The sequence below is a fragment of the Heteronotia binoei genome, chromosome 5, assembly GCF_032191835.1.
Source record: "Heteronotia binoei isolate CCM8104 ecotype False Entrance Well chromosome 5, APGP_CSIRO_Hbin_v1, whole genome shotgun sequence".
In the NCBI taxonomy this organism is placed as follows: domain Eukaryota; kingdom Metazoa; phylum Chordata; class Lepidosauria; order Squamata; family Gekkonidae; genus Heteronotia; species Heteronotia binoei.
Genome location: NC_083227.1, coordinates 55,488,774 through 55,507,919, shown reverse-complemented (window position 1 = coordinate 55,507,919; position 19,146 = coordinate 55,488,774). Strand labels below are relative to the sequence as shown.

Here is a 19,146-nt window from a genome sequence, read left to right as displayed (position 1 = left end):
TAAAGGCCCACTCCAAGACAATGGAAAAACTCATCCGAGAGCTACTGTTTGCTGATGATGCTGCACTCGTCTCCCACTCGGTATCAGCTCTGCAGCATATGACGTCCTGCTTTGCAGAGGCTGCCAAGCTATTCGGCCTAGAAGTTAGTCTGAAGAAGACAGAAGTTCTCCACCAGCCTGCACCCCAGGAAGATTATCACCCTCCCTGCATCACTGTGGGTGAATCAGTTCTGAAGACAGTCCAGCAGTTCAGCTACCTGGGGTGCATCATCTCCTCAGATGCTAAGATCGACAAGGAGATCGACAACAGGCTGGCAAAGGCAAACCGTGCCTTTGGCCGACTGCACAAAAGAGTGTGGAGCAACAAGCATCTGAAAAAAGGCACAAAGATCAATGTTTACAAAGCGGTTGTGATGACAACCCTCATCTACGGCTCCGAATCGTGGGTTTTATACCGTCATCACCTGCGACTCCTTGAGCGCTTTCATCAGCGCTGCCTTCGCACCATCCTCAACATCCACTGGAGTGACTTTGTGACCAACACTGAAGTTCTCAAGCGGGCGGAGGTCACCAGCATCGAGGCACTGCTGTTGAAGACGCAGCTGCGCTGGGCAGGGCATATTTCTAGGATGGAAAACCACCGCCTTCCCAAGATTGCCCTGTATGGCGAACTCTCCACCGGCCATCGAAATAGAGGGGCACCAAAGAAGAGGTACAAGGACTCCTTGAAGAAATCCCTTGGCACCTGTCGCATCAACCATCACCAGTGGTCTGACCTAGCCTCAGATCGCAAAGCATGGAGGCACACCATCCACCAGGCTGTCTCTTCTTTTGAGAACGCACGCATAGCTGGTCTTGAGGACAAAAGGAGATTGAGGAAGAATCGCACTGCTACAGCACCAACCCTAAATCAGACTTTTCCCTGCAGCCACTGTGGCCGGACCTGCCTGTCCCACATTGGTCTTGTCAGCCACCAGCGAGCCTGCAGCAGACGTGGACTATTGCACCCTTCTTAAATCTTCGTTCGCGAAGCCAAGCGGAGAGAGATATAAACACAACCTCTCTCCAGCTGTGGTGGTGAAATGGCCCCTGCTGGGACAGGAGCAGGGAATATGCCTGACACGTAAGGTTGCCAACCTCCAAGTGGGGCCTGGAGAACCCCTGGAATTACATCTGATCTGCAAATGACATAAATCAGTCCTCTTGGAGAAAATGGCTGATTTGGAGAGTGAAATCCACAGAATTAGAACCCCTGAGGTCCCACTCTTCCCCAAACCCCACCATCTGGAAGCTCCAGCTCCAAGTATTTCCCAACATGAAGCTGGCAACCTTACCATGTGATCTGGAAAATATGAATTTTCCCATGAATTTTCCAAAAGTTTGGAGCAAAGCAGGTTTCGAAATGAAGAAGACCTAGGGAAATGCTTAGAGGTGCATGAATGCATTGTGATGCTGTGGGAAGCTGGGGAAGGGGGGGTGGAAACGCTCCCCAAAGAATTGAACTATCAATCAACCATCAAAGTCATTACAGTGGCTTTCCAGGGTCTCATGAAGTCTTTTAGACCTTTTAAATGGAGATGGTAGGAACTGAATCTGGGACCTTTTGAATGAAACACAAACTCTGGGCCCAATGAGCTTCACTTCTTTGCCTCCTTCTGTCTAAATGTGCAGGAGAGGAAGCAGCAGATCTGGCTCAACATCTTTTGCCACCTGTCCTCTTCTTCCTCAACCACAATCTGCTGCAGGTGCAAGGATTGACCCTTAGAGGCAGTGCTAGTCGACAGGACATCTGGGTCCAAACCTATTTATTTAAATATTTATATACCGCTTATATGTCCACAAAACATCCTATCTAGAGTTTTACAGAAATTCTTTTTTCAAAAAAATCTTACCAGACGAACCTCGAACATATTCTCTAGCCTCCAACGCCCCTTTAAATTATCGTGCCTGACACCAGAGCATGTTTTAACCCTCTCACTTCCTTAAGCAACCCGTTGCTCAGGTTGAGACAGTTTATGCGCGCACATAGGCGCGGCGATTGCACGATAAACAAGCTCCACCACATCCAGTGGGAAACGAATTAGAGTTGGAGCGCCTTAGGATACCGCATTGGTCGGCGGAACAGGCTTTCTAAGGTGTACGTCAACTCAAGGGGCTTTACTTCGCAGCATGTATATGCTTATGACTGCACCGTAATAAGTTGTAACCGACACCAGCCCCTGCTGCGATTAGCACAGCAACCTGGGAGGTGGGTGGAGCGGCGTTCTTCCTTCCACAAGAAAACATCCAGAGCACACACCAAGAGGGCAGCAAGACCAGATCCAGCCCACCCTTCCATGCCAGCCTGTTTTGCTGGAGGCCGACCACCACCGCCACCCAGGACATCTCTGGCGCGCTTCCGAGGCTTTTTTCGGGTGGCTGCTGTCGGTCTTCACCCCTGCGCTTGCCTTGCAGAGCAAGCAGCGCCTGCCTCCTTTAGCTTGCCGCTCCCCGTGCAGGCGACGCCGAAGCCCTTCCCCTGGGCCGGCTCCAGGCGGGCCTCAGCTTCTGCACCGCCCCACCCCGACCGTCCACGTGTGATTGCGCGAAGATGGCGTCTCCCATGGCTAGACAGGCCGGGTGCGCGTTGCGGGATTTGGCTGCGTTCAGAGCGGCTCTGCTGCGGAGGAAACGCAGTGCGGTGAGTGCGCTGGCTGCGTTGGACGCCTCCCCGCGTCCAGGCCGTTGGAGGCCAGGCGCATGTGCGACCTACGGGAGGAACTGGGCTGTGCGGCATGCCCGCCTCCGCTGCAGAGAGTGGCTGGCTGCCCCTTCTCCTTTCAGTGCTTCGTGAAATCCTGTACGCCGGCATTCTGACTGGCTGGCCAGTGGGACAGGGAGCCTCACGCTTTCTCTCAGCCGTTTTCACTGGGGTGGATTGTTCTGCACACTCAATGCGGTAGTTAGATCCAGGTGGGCAGCCCTGTTGGCCTGAAGCAATAAAACAAAGTAGGAGTCCAGTATCACCTTTAAGACCCACGAAGTTTTATTCAGAATGTAAGCTTTCGTATGCATGCATACTTCATCAGACAATGGAATGGGGTACAGTGAGCAGAGCTGCATATAGCTGGTGGGCAGTGGTTAAGAATGCACAGTGATACAAAGTTAGAATCCAATGGCAAAATAGAAAAATTAACAAATGGAAAGAACATTTGGTCTGGATAGCATTTGTGTGGGAAATGCAGTAGTGGGATTCAAGTCTTGCTCCTCCAGTATTTGCTTAGCGAGAAAAGAAAGGCAGAGAAAAAGGAAAGGTCTCTTTCAAAAATTGAAGTAATCTCCACTGAGTCAGAGAGATAACAGATTTCCAAAATAACCTTCATAAACGACTGAATAATTTAGTTGATTTTACAGGTCTCCATGGGTGAACTGGAAGTGGGGGGGACAAAATGGCTCTGGGACAAAGGGGCGGGCACCATTCACTGCCAAAGAAAAGGAAGACTCCTGTGCGTGGTGGCAGCCACTACACCACTTGCCTAGTGGTGGCCTTCATACAGCTTAACTGGGCTGGCAGCTATAACGGTGCCATTTGTTGCAGTAGCACATGTGGCAGAGGTTTATCTGGCTGGGCCTGGTAGCAGTTGCCTCACTTTTCCCAGTGTCAGTAATAGCCAATCCATCCATCCCTGAAAATCTCTCAGGGTCTTCCTGTACAGCTTAACTATCTGGGTATTCTCTTCTCCTTGCTGTTATCATTATTTTACATGTTTCAAGGATGAACCTTAGCATTGCTGCAGGGTACTGGGACTAAGCTCTGGTGAGCCCTGTTTGGTATTTGGATGGTGTACAAGAAGGTCATGATAGCAACATCAGTGAGAAAAGAGCACTTTACTATGCTTCACATACTGTAGGGTAGATCAGGTTTTTACTATTTTAGTTTGCCAAGAGACTAGAGCTGTCTAAAATTACTTAATGAGGTTATGGAAGAGGTATCTTGTCCTGTTCCTTCTGACATGTGCTCATAAAGCAGAGAGCATGCTTTCCCCCAAAAGAATACACTTGAAACATTAACTAGTAGTTCTCAATGCTGTGATGCTGAGAAATCTTTGCCTACCTGAAAGTTATGTAGTCTTGCTCTTTCTGAGGTGTTTACCTCAGGTTTTCTCTTGCACTCTGGTGATTTTAAACATATGGTTCTCTAGCACTGGGCATTCTGGTTTCTTTGGAGTTTAAAGTGTGAGATTTTGATGTTGGTTTGGGTTGGAGGACATATGGAAAAGCAGAACAATAATTTAGCATGATGAAAGGATGCTAAAAACCATGCACCACCTGGAGCTGCATAAATGCAATTAATTGGTCTTGACTGCCTTGCAGTTACAAGAATTTTCAAGTCTAGAAATAAATTCCGTTCTACAGACAAAGGCTTTAAAAAACAAACTGTCAGAAAACAAAGACTTATTGTAGGTGGGAACTTGAATACAGGTGAATAAATTGTGGCATCCAGATTTCTTTTCTGTGATGAAAAGTTTCATCCATTGACACCAGAATTGTGACTGGCAACCGCTGATACTGTTGTAAGAGACTACAGGTGTGTTCTATGGAGTATTATTTACAACTGTCTCTTCTTGGTGTATATGGCACTTTCAAGGAACTTAATCTGCTGATTACAGCAGTTTAAAGACTCTGGTGGCATTAGTTATATTTTATTGAACAGCTCTTAAGAGTTAAATTGGAAAAAAAAGGTGAAAGATGTTCTTGGACAGTACTTGAGTGCTCCAATGTCCTGGTTAAAAGTTGTTGAAATATGCCTTGAAATATGACGGTTAAGAGGAGACATTGAAATAAATGCCATATCCTATTATTATTATTAGTCTCATCCTGGCCGATGCTGGGCTCTAGGCGATGTAGAACAGCAAAAATACATATAAAATCAATAGAACTAGCTAATTAACACAAATTGCAACCCAATGACATCCTTTATACCATACTGCAGTTCTACTTTCTAGGCATCAGGAGCAGGGAATCCCCCCATGGGGGGGAAGAGGGGGGGGTGCAAGCCCAGCAACCATTGCTGTCCTCATGCAAAAGCTTGGGGAACATATATGCTTTACAGGCTTTATAAGATGTGTTGTGTGACATTCAAGTTGTTGCTTTTCCTAATTAAAATTAGAAGTGTTACATTTCTGTCACATTCACATTTACATGCAAGTAAGTCTTATTTTGCTCTATGGGAGTCTCTTCTAAATAAGAATATGGGCATAGGAAGCTGCCTGATACAGTGTGAGATGATTAGTCTATCTTTGCTCAAACCCACAATTAAATTGCTAGAAGACACAGTCATGGTTATGAGCATAGAAGTCTTTAAGGGGAATTAGATTCATGTAGGATGGATCTATCAATGGCTACTAATTATGATGACTAAAGGGACCTCTGTATTCAACCTCTGAATACTAGTGCTGGGAGGCAGCCTCTGGAAAAGACTTTGGCTTCTATGTCATTTGTTGGCAGGGCAACTGGTGTTGTCATGATGGACCATTGATCTGATCCAGCAGGGCTCTTTTTATATTGTTTTGGACCATGGACATGTAAGGCTAGTACTCTGCCACTGATGCACATCTCCTCCCCATTGCAGTTGTTGATTAGAATGTTTTGTAAAATGAATGAATGAAAGAATACAAAGAGTGTTGAAGGTATTATAAAACAAAATGGCAAACACTGTCAATTGAACCGAGTCTTTTTGTTAAATTCGTCTAATTGATTATTCAACATATTTGAATATTGTCAGCACTTCATATATGCTTTTTTGAGACATTGTAGGATGAATAGGTTACATTTTAATGAACCAAAGCTACAATTAATGTTAGAAGGAAAAGTTTGTCTTCAATAGTTACATTTTCATTCTCTTTCATAGCAATGCAACAGATTTAAAATAGTCTGAAAAATAAACGGTATAAACAATAAAACAGCTGCATTGTTTTAAAAGTTGCCCTCATTGGTTAGAATTGGGCTCCCACTGACTATCCAATGAGTGTTTTAGTTGATTAATCTACCAATTAATAGCTTCCAGGCATATTAATATCTTCTTGCTTAAATGCTACTTTGATTAGTTTGGAATAATTGTTGCAAAAATCTGACATGAACCATACTTTCTTGTTTCTATTTTAGATTCTTAGTTATCAAGGGCCTTTGAGCAATGCCCTTATCTATTTTCTCTGCTAATTAATGAGAAAAATATAATGTTCATGCTTCATCAGCTATAATATTAATATTGTTTTAAAATGAGATTTAAACAGTAATGGTTTTTGGGTAACATTTATTTGTGATTAGTATTTCATCTGCTGCTTTAGTCTCTGAGGTCAGTTCCTGCCCCCTTTTCCCTGTGAATGCAAAGTTGGGGGGAGGCTTTATTATAGCTAAGGCTGCCATTAACTGTTTTAATGAAAGGCAGATGATCTCTGTGTAGCACACCAATACATTTACTCAATCATACAATATAAAATATGTCATGTAAATGGTTCTTTGCTTTCTGGTAAAGTCTAATTCCTGGGAACTCATGATATCAGGGCCTGGTCTGTACATACTATAGAGCAGCAGTCCCCAACCTTTTTGGCACCAGGGATTGGATTTTTGGAAGACAATTTTTTTCATTGACCGGGAAGGGTGGGGAGGGGGATGGTTTCTGGATGATACAATTGTGCACTTTATTTCTATTATTACATTGTAAAATATAATTAATTCATGGCCCGGTTGCTAGCAGGCCGCAGACCAGTACCAGTTCACGGACTGGGGGTTGGAGACCCCTGCTATAGAGTGAAGTAATAGGTCTGTATTACTACAGACTGGAGGGGGCATATATTTGAATGTTTTGCTATGTATCCCACCCCTTGCAAATAAAAAATAGAACTACAACGAAAGCAGAGGGTTAGAATATTCCTACCTCTTACAGTACTTTTTTGTAGCCAGAACTTTTTCACGAAGGTGAGGATTGAGAAACACAACCCCAGCCTCTGATGTGAAGTGGTTTGGTTCTTTCTGCAACCACATTCTGTTGTATGTGTAGAGCAGGCTTATCATAAGTAACCAGACCCAGAGTAACTCTGTACTGTGTGTGACATGGTCCCAAGTTGGCTCTGCAGAAAGTCAAGGGAGTGAGAACAGCAAGTGGTAACTGATTCAGACTACTCAGTGGGTGCTGATGAACTGGAACAAATAGTTGTTGTGCATAGTTAACCTGTTGTTGAGGCAAGAGTTGAAGATATTTATTAGTGGCCAGGTTGAGAAAGAACTAATGGGCCAAGAAGAGTGTCTATCTTAAACATGAGGTAGCAGAGATGTTTTGCATATTAGTGAAAGTGGAACGGAAGAAGTGTGCTTCTATATCATGTTTTAAGAGGTTACTATACAACTTCTGTATGCACTGGTGAAATGCCTGGATTCCTCTTGTATCATGAGTTCATTGCTAGAGACATGTATGAATTCTTTTCTTATCCTCCCCTGTGATCCACTTCTTGTTTTCTGCAGCCTACAAAGTCCAGCATAGTAATATGAAGTTAGTTTTATGAGCCCTGTAAAGGAAATCTGCACATTAAAGTCTCTATCTTAAAACATGTAGGTTCTTGTGGCAGAATGTTTGACTGGAGGTAGGATTAGGCAAGAGAACCAAAACATAACAGTATTAGTTGTAAGAAAGTGGCATTGGTTACTGTTGAAGTTCCAGTTGTGCTTAGAATTATGGCATAAATCATTTATGCCGGTTGAAGATTTCCCAAGGAACTTTGCTTATGGTAGTATGAGACTATTTTTCATATTTACTCAAAACTTTGACCTGAAGGCAGATCCTATTGTGTATATATGTACTCCGACTGGGATCAAGAATACCTTCTTCGAGTGGTGTATATGGGCTCGAGATTTGTTATTTCTTGGCTCCATCATCCATCAAAAGGGAGACTGCAACCAAAGAACAAAACTGAGACTGGAAAGGGCAATCATGAAGGGGCTAGAAAAGATTCTTAAGTGTAAGGATGTGTAGCTGATGACTAAGATCAAGTTAATTCATGCCATAGTGTTCTCCATTCCTCTCTATGTGTGAAAAAGTTGGACAATGAAGAAAGCTGAGAAGAAGAAAGTAGATTCCTTTGAAAGGTAGTATTAGAGGAGAGTTCTATGGATATCACAGACCACCAAATAAGTTGTTTCTGAATCAAACCAAGCCTGGACTCTCCCTAGAAACTAAAATGACTGAAGTGAGGCTATCATACTTTGCGTACATTATGAGAAGACAAATGTCACTGGAAAATACTGTGCTAAGAAAAGCTGAAGGCAGTAGGAAAGGAGGAAGACCCAACATGAGATGGATTGACTCAATGAAGGAAGCCAAGACCCTCAGTTCCTAAGACCAGAGCAAGGTTGTTAACAACACGATGTTTTGAAGGGCATTCATTCATAGGATTGCCATAAATTTGGAGTGACTTGATGGCACTTAGCACGTGCGCGCACATACACACACACGGCAGGCAGCCTTGGCTGAAGATGAAACTTGTGTTTGGCAGTGAAGTCCCTCTAAGCTTGTGAGCAAAAATTCTATTTCGTGAGCTACTGGCATTAAAGTTGTGAGCTATTGCATAAATTAGTTTGCTCTGGGGCTATTTTTTCAGAGCTAAGACAAAAATGTGTGAGCCAGAAGCTAGAACATAAGAGAAGCCATGTTAGATCAGGCCAATGGCCCATCCAGTCCAATACCCTGTGTCACACAGTGGCAAAATTTTTTTATATATATACACACACACTGTGGCTAATAGCCACTGATGGACCTCTGCTCCATATTTTTATCTAAACCCCTCTTGAAGCTGGCTATGCTTGTGGCTGCCACCACCTCCTGTGGCAGTGAATTCCACATGTTAATCACCCTTTGGGTGAAGAAGTACTTCCTTTTATCCATTTTAACCTGTCTGCTCAGCAATTTCATCGAATGCCCACGAGTTCTTGTATTGTGAGAAAGGGAGAAAAGTACTTCTTTCTCTACTTTCTCCATCCCATGCATTATCTTGTAAACCTCTATCATGTCACCCCGCAGTCGACGTTTCTCCAAGCTAAAGAGTCCCAAGCGTTTCAACCTTTCTTCATAGGGAAAGTGTTCCAGCCCTTTAATCATTCTAGTTGCCCTTTTCTGGACTTTCTCCAATGCTATAATATCCTTTTTGAGGTGCGGCGACCAGAACTGCACACAGTACTCCAAATGAGACTGCACCATCGATTTATACAGGGGCATTATGATACTGGCTGATTTGTTTTCAATTCCCTTCCTAATAATTCCCAGCATGGCATTGGCCTTTTTTATTGCAAACGCACACTGTCTTGACATTTTCAGTGAGTTATCTACCACGACCCCAAGATCCCTTTCTTGGTCAGTCTCTGCCAGTTCACATCCCATCAACTTGTATTTGTAGCTAGGATTCTTGGCCCCAGTGTGCATTACTTTGCACTTGGCCACATTGAACCGCATCTGCCACATTGATGCCCACTCACCCAGCCTCAACAGATCCCTTTGGAGTTCCTCACAATCCTCTCTGGTTTTCACCACCCTGAACAATTTAGTGTCATCCGCAAACTTGGCCACTTCACTGCTCACTCCCAACTCTAAATCATTTATGAACAAGTTAAAGAGCATGGGACCCGGTACCGAGCCCTGCGGCACCCCACTGCTTACCGTCCTCCACTGCGAAGACTGCCCATTTATACTCACTCTCTGCTTCCTATTACTCAGCCAGTTTACCCCTATTACTCTGCTTCCTATTACTCAGCCAGCTAAAAAGCTGTGAGCTAGCTCACACTAACTCACTAGCTAGCTCACACTAACTCAGCTTAGATGGGGCCGTTCAGGAATATTTGAATTGGAATATTTTCTTGATTCAGATATAAAGAAAGTACTTTAATAATATGTGCAGAATTTAGATAAACGGATTATAATTATACATGGGGAGTGGAAAATTTTAAAAAAAAGATCACTGGAATGTTTTTTGGAAAAATTTGTGTCTACATCATTGTGTCTACATCATTTGCGTCTACATCATTGGTGCTCAGGATCAGTAGAAAATCTTGATTTTAATTTTAAAATTATTCCTGTATTAAAACTTATATTTGTATTTTATGTTTAGAATTGGTCTGTTGAATAGTTTGCATTTGAGTGGTAAGAATTATTTCAAAAGGTTGAAATACTGTCCAAATTCATTAAAAGTTTGGAACCAGTAGTACAACTGACCTGGATGGCCTACGTTTGCCCAATCTCATGAGATCTTGGAAGCTAGGCAGGATCAAGCCTTGGATGAGCTACACCAAGGAAGTCCAGGGTTGCTGCAAAGATGCAGGGAATGGCAAACCACCTGTTTGTCTCTTGCCTTGAAAACCTATGGCATTGTCATAAATCAGCTGAGACTTGACAGCACTTTCCACCACCACCAGTAATAAGTTTTTTTGTGCATATGCTTGGCAACATACAAAGCAGCAGAACCTGGCTCCATTCCTTCTAGATATAGATTAGAGTCAAAATCATAATTTTTCTTTAAGAAACCCCTGATTTTGCAAAATAAAATATAGAACCCCCTGAAAGCCTTACATTGACTGTAGCTCTGTTCTTGATATTCATATACATAAAATGGATCACTGTGTAAGTGGGTTTTTCTTTTTGGTGTGGGTCAGGATCTCAATATGATCTTGTTGTGTGTACCTTAAAACAAGTCAAGTCATGTTGTAATTGATAGCAGTAAAGTTCAGAGAGCATGCTACATCTCAGGATTTGTCTACTGGGGCTGTAAAGTACTAATTGCCTCCCCCCCCCCCCATGCTGTTATGTGGTTCCTGTTTATGGAATAAAACATAGTACAGTTGTTCTGATAATGTTTTATTTGTGCAAAGGGGATGTTAAACTTGGTAAAACTATAACTAGTTTTTTAAAAAGTTGCGGGATTGGATGGGGGGAGGATGAAGATGGGCAAGCGGGTCCTTTAAAATGGATTTTCTTTGTTCTCCAAATGCTCCAAAGCTTTTAAAGAAGGGACTAAGATACTAAATGTATTGATAAAACATTTCAATTAATTTAGTGTCTAATTACTCCATTCAAATGAAAAAACTCTCTCAAAGGCAATATTCTTCATTCCACCAAATCACACTATATGAAAATGTCTACGCTGTTAATCTTAATTTCTCTGGTCCCTTTTGTGTAGTTTCTCAAATACTGGGGGGAAAGCTGCAGGTTTTGTGCCATATCTGGAAGCAGATATATGACTTGCCGTACCAAGAAAAGAGAGTGTTCCACATATTTCTTCTTCTTCTGTGGATATAAACAAACTGTCGCGGCACAGCAGTTTTAATTTTCTGAAAATGGAGACCACGTCAGAAATCCACAGGAAGAAATGGTACATTTTAAGTGAATATATATATATATATTTGCCACAAATGTGCATTTTGGTATTACACTCCATTGTGGGTCTGAGTGTTTAGTTTCTTCTATGGAATTCTGTAGTTCTTTATGTAAACTGTCACAAGACGTTCTGTTTGCTAGGTATGCTTGTGAAGATGAACTAAGGCATTGCTTATCTTCAGAATGGATGATGCTATTGCTGAGAAATGTCTTAGTTACTGAAGGTGTTATAAACTGAGGATCATAGAATCACAGAGTTGGAAGGGGCCATACAGGTCATCTAGTCCAGGGGCCCCCAACCCCCGGGCCGGGGACCAGTCCTGGTCCGTAGCCTGTTAGCAACCAGGCCATGAATTGTATATTTATTTCATTATATATTAAAATGTTGTAGTAGTAATAATAATAATAGAAGATGACATTGAATTTATATCCTGCCCTCCACTCCAAATTTAAGAATCTGAGAGTGGTTCACAGTCTCCTTTACATTCCCCATAACCAGTGGCGGACTGGTCAGAGTGTCAGCTTGCCCAATGGCAAGTGGGCCCCCTTAAACATTAGGCAATATGGTAAAAATGTTATTGGCCTTTTAGTTGCTTGAAAATAGAATAGAAGTTCCAGTATTATTACTGTAATGCAATGAAATTTACATTGTATTTAGGGTTGCCAGCCTCCAGGTGGAGCCTGGAGATCTCCTGCTTTTACAGCTGATCTCCAGCTGGCAGAGATCAGCTTCCCTGGAGAAAATGCAATCTGTACTTATATTTAGCATCTTCTGTATAATGCCAGTGATATGTACAATATAAGCACACTGTAATTACTAAAATATATCTATTTATTTCGCAAAAGCTTTAATTGTACCTTTTTTCCATTTAAGTATTTTTTAAAAATGTATTTCTTAAAAAATTAAATAATAGCCTTACAGTTGCACGTGGGCCTCCTATGTCTCTTGGCAACTAATATTTTTAGACCCAGTCTGCCACTGCCCATAACAGATACCCTCTGAGGTGGGTGGAGCTGAGAGAGCTCTCCCAGAAGTTGCCCTTTCAAGGACAATGAGAGCTATGGCTGTCCCAAGGCCATTCCAGCAGCTGCAAGTAGAGAAGTGAGGAATCAAAACCGGTTCTCCCAGATAAGAGTCCACACACTTAACCACCACACCAAACTAATAGCAATAAAGTGCACTGTTGTATCATCTTGAAACCATCCTCCCCCTCCAGTCCATGGCAAAATTGTCTTCCACAGAACTGGTCCCTGGTGCCAAAAACATTGGGGACCACTGTACTAGCTGCTCGGTCCAGGGTCAGCCTAGACCCTAGAGCATCCCTGGCAAATATTTGTCCAGTAACTTCTTAAAAACTGCCAGTGAGGGGGAGCTCACCTCCCCCCTCAGTAGCTAATTCCACTGTTGAACTACTCTTACTGTAAAGACATTTTTCCTAATGTCCAGCCCAAAGGTGGCCTAACATGTGGCTCTTTCACACATATTGCGTGGCTCTTGAAGCCCCTACAACCCCATTGGCCAGCTTGGAGAAGGCACTAGTCTTTTTAAATTGCTTCTCCAAGCCAAGTTAGCTGGAAGATTGGATAATGCATTTAAAGTTAAAGTTGCTTTCTTTCCACCTCTCCCCATCTATTTGCCTTCCTTACCTATTACCATCTCTAGTTGTGCCTGTTCTCTTCTTCAGGGAAAAACGGAGGCAAAATAGGCATTAAGCCTTTCTATTTTCTCTCTGTCTTCTGTCAGAATTTCCCCATTTTCACCCAACATTTGGGTGCATTGCCTCTTTTATCTTGTGTTTGCTCCTTACATATCTGAAGAAAATTATCTTGTTGTAGCAAGATTCCCTGGCCAGCTAGCTCACTGTGAGCTTTGGCCTCTCTGATGGTTGACCTACAGTACTGCCTAGCAACCCCTCAGATATTCTTCTTTAGAGGCATGTCCTTTCCTCAATTTCTTGAACATTTCCTTTTTTGATGGTGACAAATACTCTTTACAAGGAAGGGACCTTACATACATTGATCTATGGCAACTTTCCCCATTTGTAGTGCGGTGATTTGTGCTAAAACAAACCAGAAATTATTCCCCAAAGAGGGCATGTTGTATTGGAACTTGGTCACGTGTTATGTCAGTGGTAACCGTTCTGTCATCTTGAGGTGGAACTGGTGCCTGCTTGTTTGAAGTTATGTATGCCTTGGGGATAGAATGTGTAGAATGAGTACCTTCACTGCTGAAGAAAACCCCCATATGGATTTACATTTCTGTCACCTTCCTCCATCTAACACTCTAAAGCTCAAATTAATGATTGAGCCCTTTGACATAGGAGCAAGGAGCTTAGAACCCCTGCACTGGAATGGCACAACAGTATGTTTGGATTTATTTCACAATTTCCCAGTTTCCAGGTCTTTGGAGAACATACCACAGGAGCTTTTTCGGGGTCTCTCTTGCAGTCAAATCATGGAATAGAAGAGTAGGAATCATGAGAGTGCTTTAGGAGGGCAGAAGCTTTAACACTGTGCCTTACAGAAAAGAAAAATTGGTAGGACTTCCTTGTAGGTAATGTCGGACTGATTCTATTTGAACTGAAAGCAGAAGCTTGCTCTCCCTTCATTATTCCTGTGTGTCAAATCTCTCAGTTACTTGCCTCTGCTAAGGAATGCCAGTCACCTGTTCTGTACATATGATTCATATGCTGTGCTCCAGTCACAATGTGATGGGTTTCTTTGTCACTAAGTCGCCAACAGGCTTTCCTCTTTCTGGATGCTTTGAGGTTCAGCTCCAGAGTTTGCTTTCTTTCTGAATCTTGTAAGCACTTTGTATAAATGTATGAGACCAAGACAGAATGGTTGTGCCAAATAATCAGGTAAGGGTACCTAACTGTATTGGAGGTTGATATGGCTTAGCACGGAGACTCTGCCAATCAAAATACAGTGGCTACACTCTCAGTTCAAGACTGGAACAATAGTCAGGTTATTCAACTGGGGATAGCCACAGTGGATCATACTATGCAGTCTTGTGTAAACTTCTTTGGCAGCCAGTTCCTTAATGGGTACTGTTTAAAGAACTGGTTTTAACCTTGCATGCACCAAGCAGCAAGAATAGTCAAAGGATTGCATATTCCAATGGAAGCCTACTTTGCACATCCAGAACTTCCTCAGAGGTTCTTCTCTGTTTTGCACATTGCCTTTCAGTTGTGGTGTTGCAACTGTGGAACTTATTTCACAGAAAAATTTGCCATGCTTCTCTCCTGATAATCTAGACGCTCATATGGGCTGTGGCACCCAAACTATGAAATTCCCTCCTCAGAGAGATTTGTCTCTTCTCTTCCCTTCACTCACTGTGTTCTGCCAGTGGGTAAAAACTTTTTGATTCATTTGGCAGTCTCTCACTCATTGACCCTGCTTCCCATTCATATATCTGTGTGTTCATGTATTATGTTTTCTATTAAATTATATATTTTATGTATTTTAAAGCTTGTTTTAATGGTTTGATTGTTTGTTGCCCTGGAAACCCTGTGCTGGGTGGAAAAGCAGCTTTAAAATGTTTTAAAGAAATAGTATAATCAGACAATGGTTGGGGCCTCTAAAATAGATTTCTCATTGCTTCTGCTCCCTGGTCCTTGCATGACTCTCCATTTTATCCAGTTTATTTCTGCTAATTTGCTTTCAGTTAATTACTTTGTAGCCTGTAAATGTTTTTTCTTGGCTTGAATTGTTATGGTTTCTTTTAATTTAGTTCTAGTTGTGTACTTGAATGAATCAAAAGGTTACATTAGTCAAAAAGGAAGATGTAATTAGTCTAAATAAAATATCACAGAAATGGGATATTAAGTAGCACTCATGAGAAACGAAGAATCAGTGCTGTAGAAAAGATTTTCGATCAGGGGAGAGAGGGGTGAGTATGTGTTTCTTCATAGGTGTTTCTTAAGTTCAGGGTTTTGGTATCAGCACCAGCACATGGGAGTAGGCAGGGTAGGCGGCTGCCTAGGGTGTTACCCCGCCTGGGAACACCTCCAGGTGCCCCCTTACTCTCCTACAGTCTTCGGAGGCTTCCTTGGAAGCCTCCAAAGAGTGTGACATTTTAGTGCCACCCAGCTGTTTTCAACTCGAAAGCGGGGGTGGGGCACTAAAACACTGGACTCTCCAAAGAACACATTGTTTTAGTGGTGCCCGGCTGCTCTCGGGTTGGAAGCGACCAAGCGGCGCCTTCATGAAAGGAGGCACTTGGCTACTTTCATCCTGAAAGTGGCAGGGCACTGCTAAAAAACCACACTCTTCAGAGAGAGCGGTGTTTTAGTGGCACTCCTCTGCTTTTCAGGTTGAAAGTGGCGAGCGGTGCCTTTCCATTAAGATGCTGTTCGGCCGCTTTCAACCCGAAAGTGCCCCCCCCCGCTAAACCGCCTCACCCAGGCTGCCCTGCACGATGATGTCACTTTGTGATGTCATTGTGCCATGTGCACATGAAATAATTAGAGCGGGGGGGATGAGAGGCACGGCACAGGGGTCTGCCTGGAGCAGCAGAACCCCTAGCACTGGACCTGTTTGGTATTGACCTATAAGGCCTTGAGTGATCAGGGATCAATGTATCTTCAGGACTGTCTCCTCCAGTATGTCCCCAGGAGGGCATTGCACTGTCAGAATAGCAACCTGTTAGTGGTCCCCAGCCCTAAAAGATGTCCAGCTGTCCTCAACAAGGGCCAGGGCCTCTTTGGTCCTGGCCCTAACCTGGTGGAATTATCTGCCAATTCCTACAGACCTTATGCAGTTCTGCAGGGCTTGTATGGCAGAGATGGTCTGCCAGATTTTCAACTGAGGACAGTGATGGCCTCATCTTAAGTGGATACCCTGTCTGTTTGTGTCATCCTCACTCCCCCTCACCTGTGAGGTAGCTGGCAGCGTGCAATTAGGAGAACATTATTATTCGCCATTTGTTTTTAATGCTTAATATTTCTGAAATGTATCTTAAGTATGTTCTACTGTGATTGTTTTAATAATGCTATAAATTACCCAGAACATTCCATAAATTTAAATAATAATAATAATAAATAATAATAAATTCTTTAGATAATAAAAGCCCTACCATGGTGGCAAATCTGAGGATTTTTATTGGTTGGATGTGGGCTACACAGAATTGGTTCGCACTTTGTCTATGGCATGCCATAGACTGATTCTGCGCTCTCCCATCCACCGCCAGCCCTGTCAGGCGAGAACCCCACCAGATGGCCACTGACCTCTGAGGGGAGACAGTTCTCTGCTAACAGGTTCTCCTGGGGGCTTAATGATCACTACTGCCTCTCCCCAGGGCCTATTGTAAGGCAAAGGACATAGGTTATTAGGACAGAATGGACTCCATTCTATAGAAGAAGTCTGCAGATTTATACACCGCCCTTCTCTCTGAATCAGAGTCTCGGAGCGGCTTACAATCTCCTTTAAATTCTTTCCCCACAACTGACACCCTGTGAGGTAAGTGGGGCTGAGAGAGCTCTCACAGAAGCTGCCCTTTCAAGGACAACTCTTGCGAGAACTATGGCTAACCGAAGGCCATTCCAGCAGCTGCAAGTGGAGGAGTGGGGAAATCAAACCCGGTTCTCCCAGATAAGGGTCTGAACACTTAAGCACTACACCAATGGCTCTCTTTACTATGAGCCCATTGGACAGAATGGACTCCATTGTATCCTGTGAGTCCATAGGATGGAGTGGACCATTCTGTCCTGTGGGCTCATAAAATACAATGCAGTCCATTCTATCCTGTGGGCTGATAGCATAGAATGGATCCATTCTGTCTTATGGGCCCATAAGATACAATAGAGTCCACTCTGTCCTATGGCCCTATGAGATGGAAAGGACTCACTTTTGCTTTCCTGTTGCCTGCAAGCAGGAGGGAGCGAAAGAGAGGCTTGCAGTTGTTCCCTACCTCTTATAGCTACCAGTGGAGCATATCTGCTTGTCAGCTTTAAAAGGTGAGGAGTCATAGGAAGGCTCCCTTTCACCCCCCCCCGCCTACCAGTGGGAGGGGGGGGTGAAAGGGAGGCTTCTGATGGCTGCCTGCCTGTCTGTCTTCTTGTCATTTTTCCTTCCTTTTCATTTTCCTTTCTTTCACTCCTTTATGCCCAGCTTTTCCATAACTGTCCCTTCCTCCCTCCCTCTCATTCTTTCTCTGCTCTCTGCGTCTTTTTCTTTCATTCTATCTTCCTTCTCATTTTTCTTTCTTTCACTCCTTTCTCCTCCCTTTTTTACCTTTCCCTTCTGTTCTTTCTCTCATTCTTTCTCTGTATCTCTGTTTTTTAATTTCATTTTGTCTACCTGCCTTCCTTTAATTTTTCTTTCTCGCACTCCTTTCTCCCCATCTTTTTCCTACTGTTCTTTCTCTCATTCTTTCTCTCTCTCCTTCATTTTTTTTCATTCTGTTTGTCTATTTTCCTTCCTTCCTGCCACCTACATATTCATCACCCCCCCCCTCCCCCCAGTATTTTTCTAGGGCCCGTTGTCTTTCTTCCTAGAATTGGCAATAATAATATGATGATGATGATTAGCAGAAGAGAAAATGTAGTTTATTTATTTATATTTTAAAATTGTTTTTCTTCAGAATCTATGGAAAGCTGTATATAATATTAAAATATCAACAAGATAAGTTCAATCACAATATCATCAAAAGTTATTAAGAAAACTTATAATTATATAATGCAGATGAAATTGGAGGATGAAGTTGTTAAAGATGTGATGCTGAAGTGGTCCAAGAACTTGACGGAAAATATTGATTTGGAAACATGGTCTCGCTTTTGGAAATTGAATTATAAAATTATTAAGCCGTATAATTTTAGAGAAATTTTTTTTAAGTTATTTCATAGATGGCACATTACCCCTGTTCAATTAAATAAGATTAAGGTACCCAAACTGTTGGAAATGCGGGACAAAGATTGGTTCATTCTTCCACCTATGGTGGACTTGCAAATGGGCAAAGAAATTTTGGGTTAAAGTTTATGAGATGCTGAAAGCGATGTTAAATATAAACTGGCAGTTTAAACCCGCAATTATGTTATTGTCCTTAGTAAGGAAGGAAGTCCCACAGGAGGATGAATATGTGACAATATATGTTTTAACAGCAGCTAGAATTGTTTATGCCAGGCGTTGGAAACAAAAAGAAACTCCTGAATTAGAGGAGGTGGTAGATAAAACACTGCAAGCCGCAGAGATGGATATTTTATCGAACATGTTAAAAGGGATCCCCAAAGTTGAAGCAATTAAAAAATGGGAAAAGTTTTATAGTTGGTTAAAAAAAAGGTGCAAGGTAAAAGACAATTAAAGGTAAAAAGGAATGTTAGTGTTACCATTTATAAAGAAAAAATGTCGTTAAGATGGATGTTCAATTATGGTTTGACACCACGTTCTACCCCATTTGGGTAATTTGGGGATAGGTTATATCTTAGAGGACAATATTGTTTATGTGGAAGACAAATCTTTCTGTATGCGAAATGTTAGAGTTATACCGCTTTGTAAATTATTTTTGGTGTTGAAATAAACTTTTGATTTATTTATTTTTTTAAAAAAAGTATGTACAGTGACAGTAAAACCTCCCAGACACTTAAAAACACAAACATGGTTAAAAATGGTGTTAATTAAAAGTGGGTGGCTTCAGTTTTTATCCTAGGTTTACTCCTTGCCCATAGGAAACTTTTTTGTTGTTGTTGTTGTTCAGTCACGCAGTCGAGTTCGACTCTTTGTGACCCCATGGACAAAGTCACGCCAGGCCCTCC

At 42.6% G+C, this 19,146-nt stretch overlaps 1 protein-coding gene across 1 annotated transcript in view; it reads left to right on the top strand.

Moving 5' to 3' along the window:
- The first annotated feature begins 2,042 nt into the window (after window positions 1–2,042).
- The window catches only part of SUCLG2 (succinate-CoA ligase GDP-forming subunit beta), a 330,332-nt gene continuing 313,228 nt past the window's right edge, over window positions 2,043–19,146 (top strand). Inside the window, exon 1 of the mRNA XM_060239508.1 lies at window positions 2,043–2,680. Coding sequence (XP_060095491.1) covers window positions 2,591–2,680 — 90 coding nt within the window. The 5' untranslated portion in view covers window positions 2,043–2,590. The remainder of the gene's footprint in view (window positions 2,681–19,146) is intronic.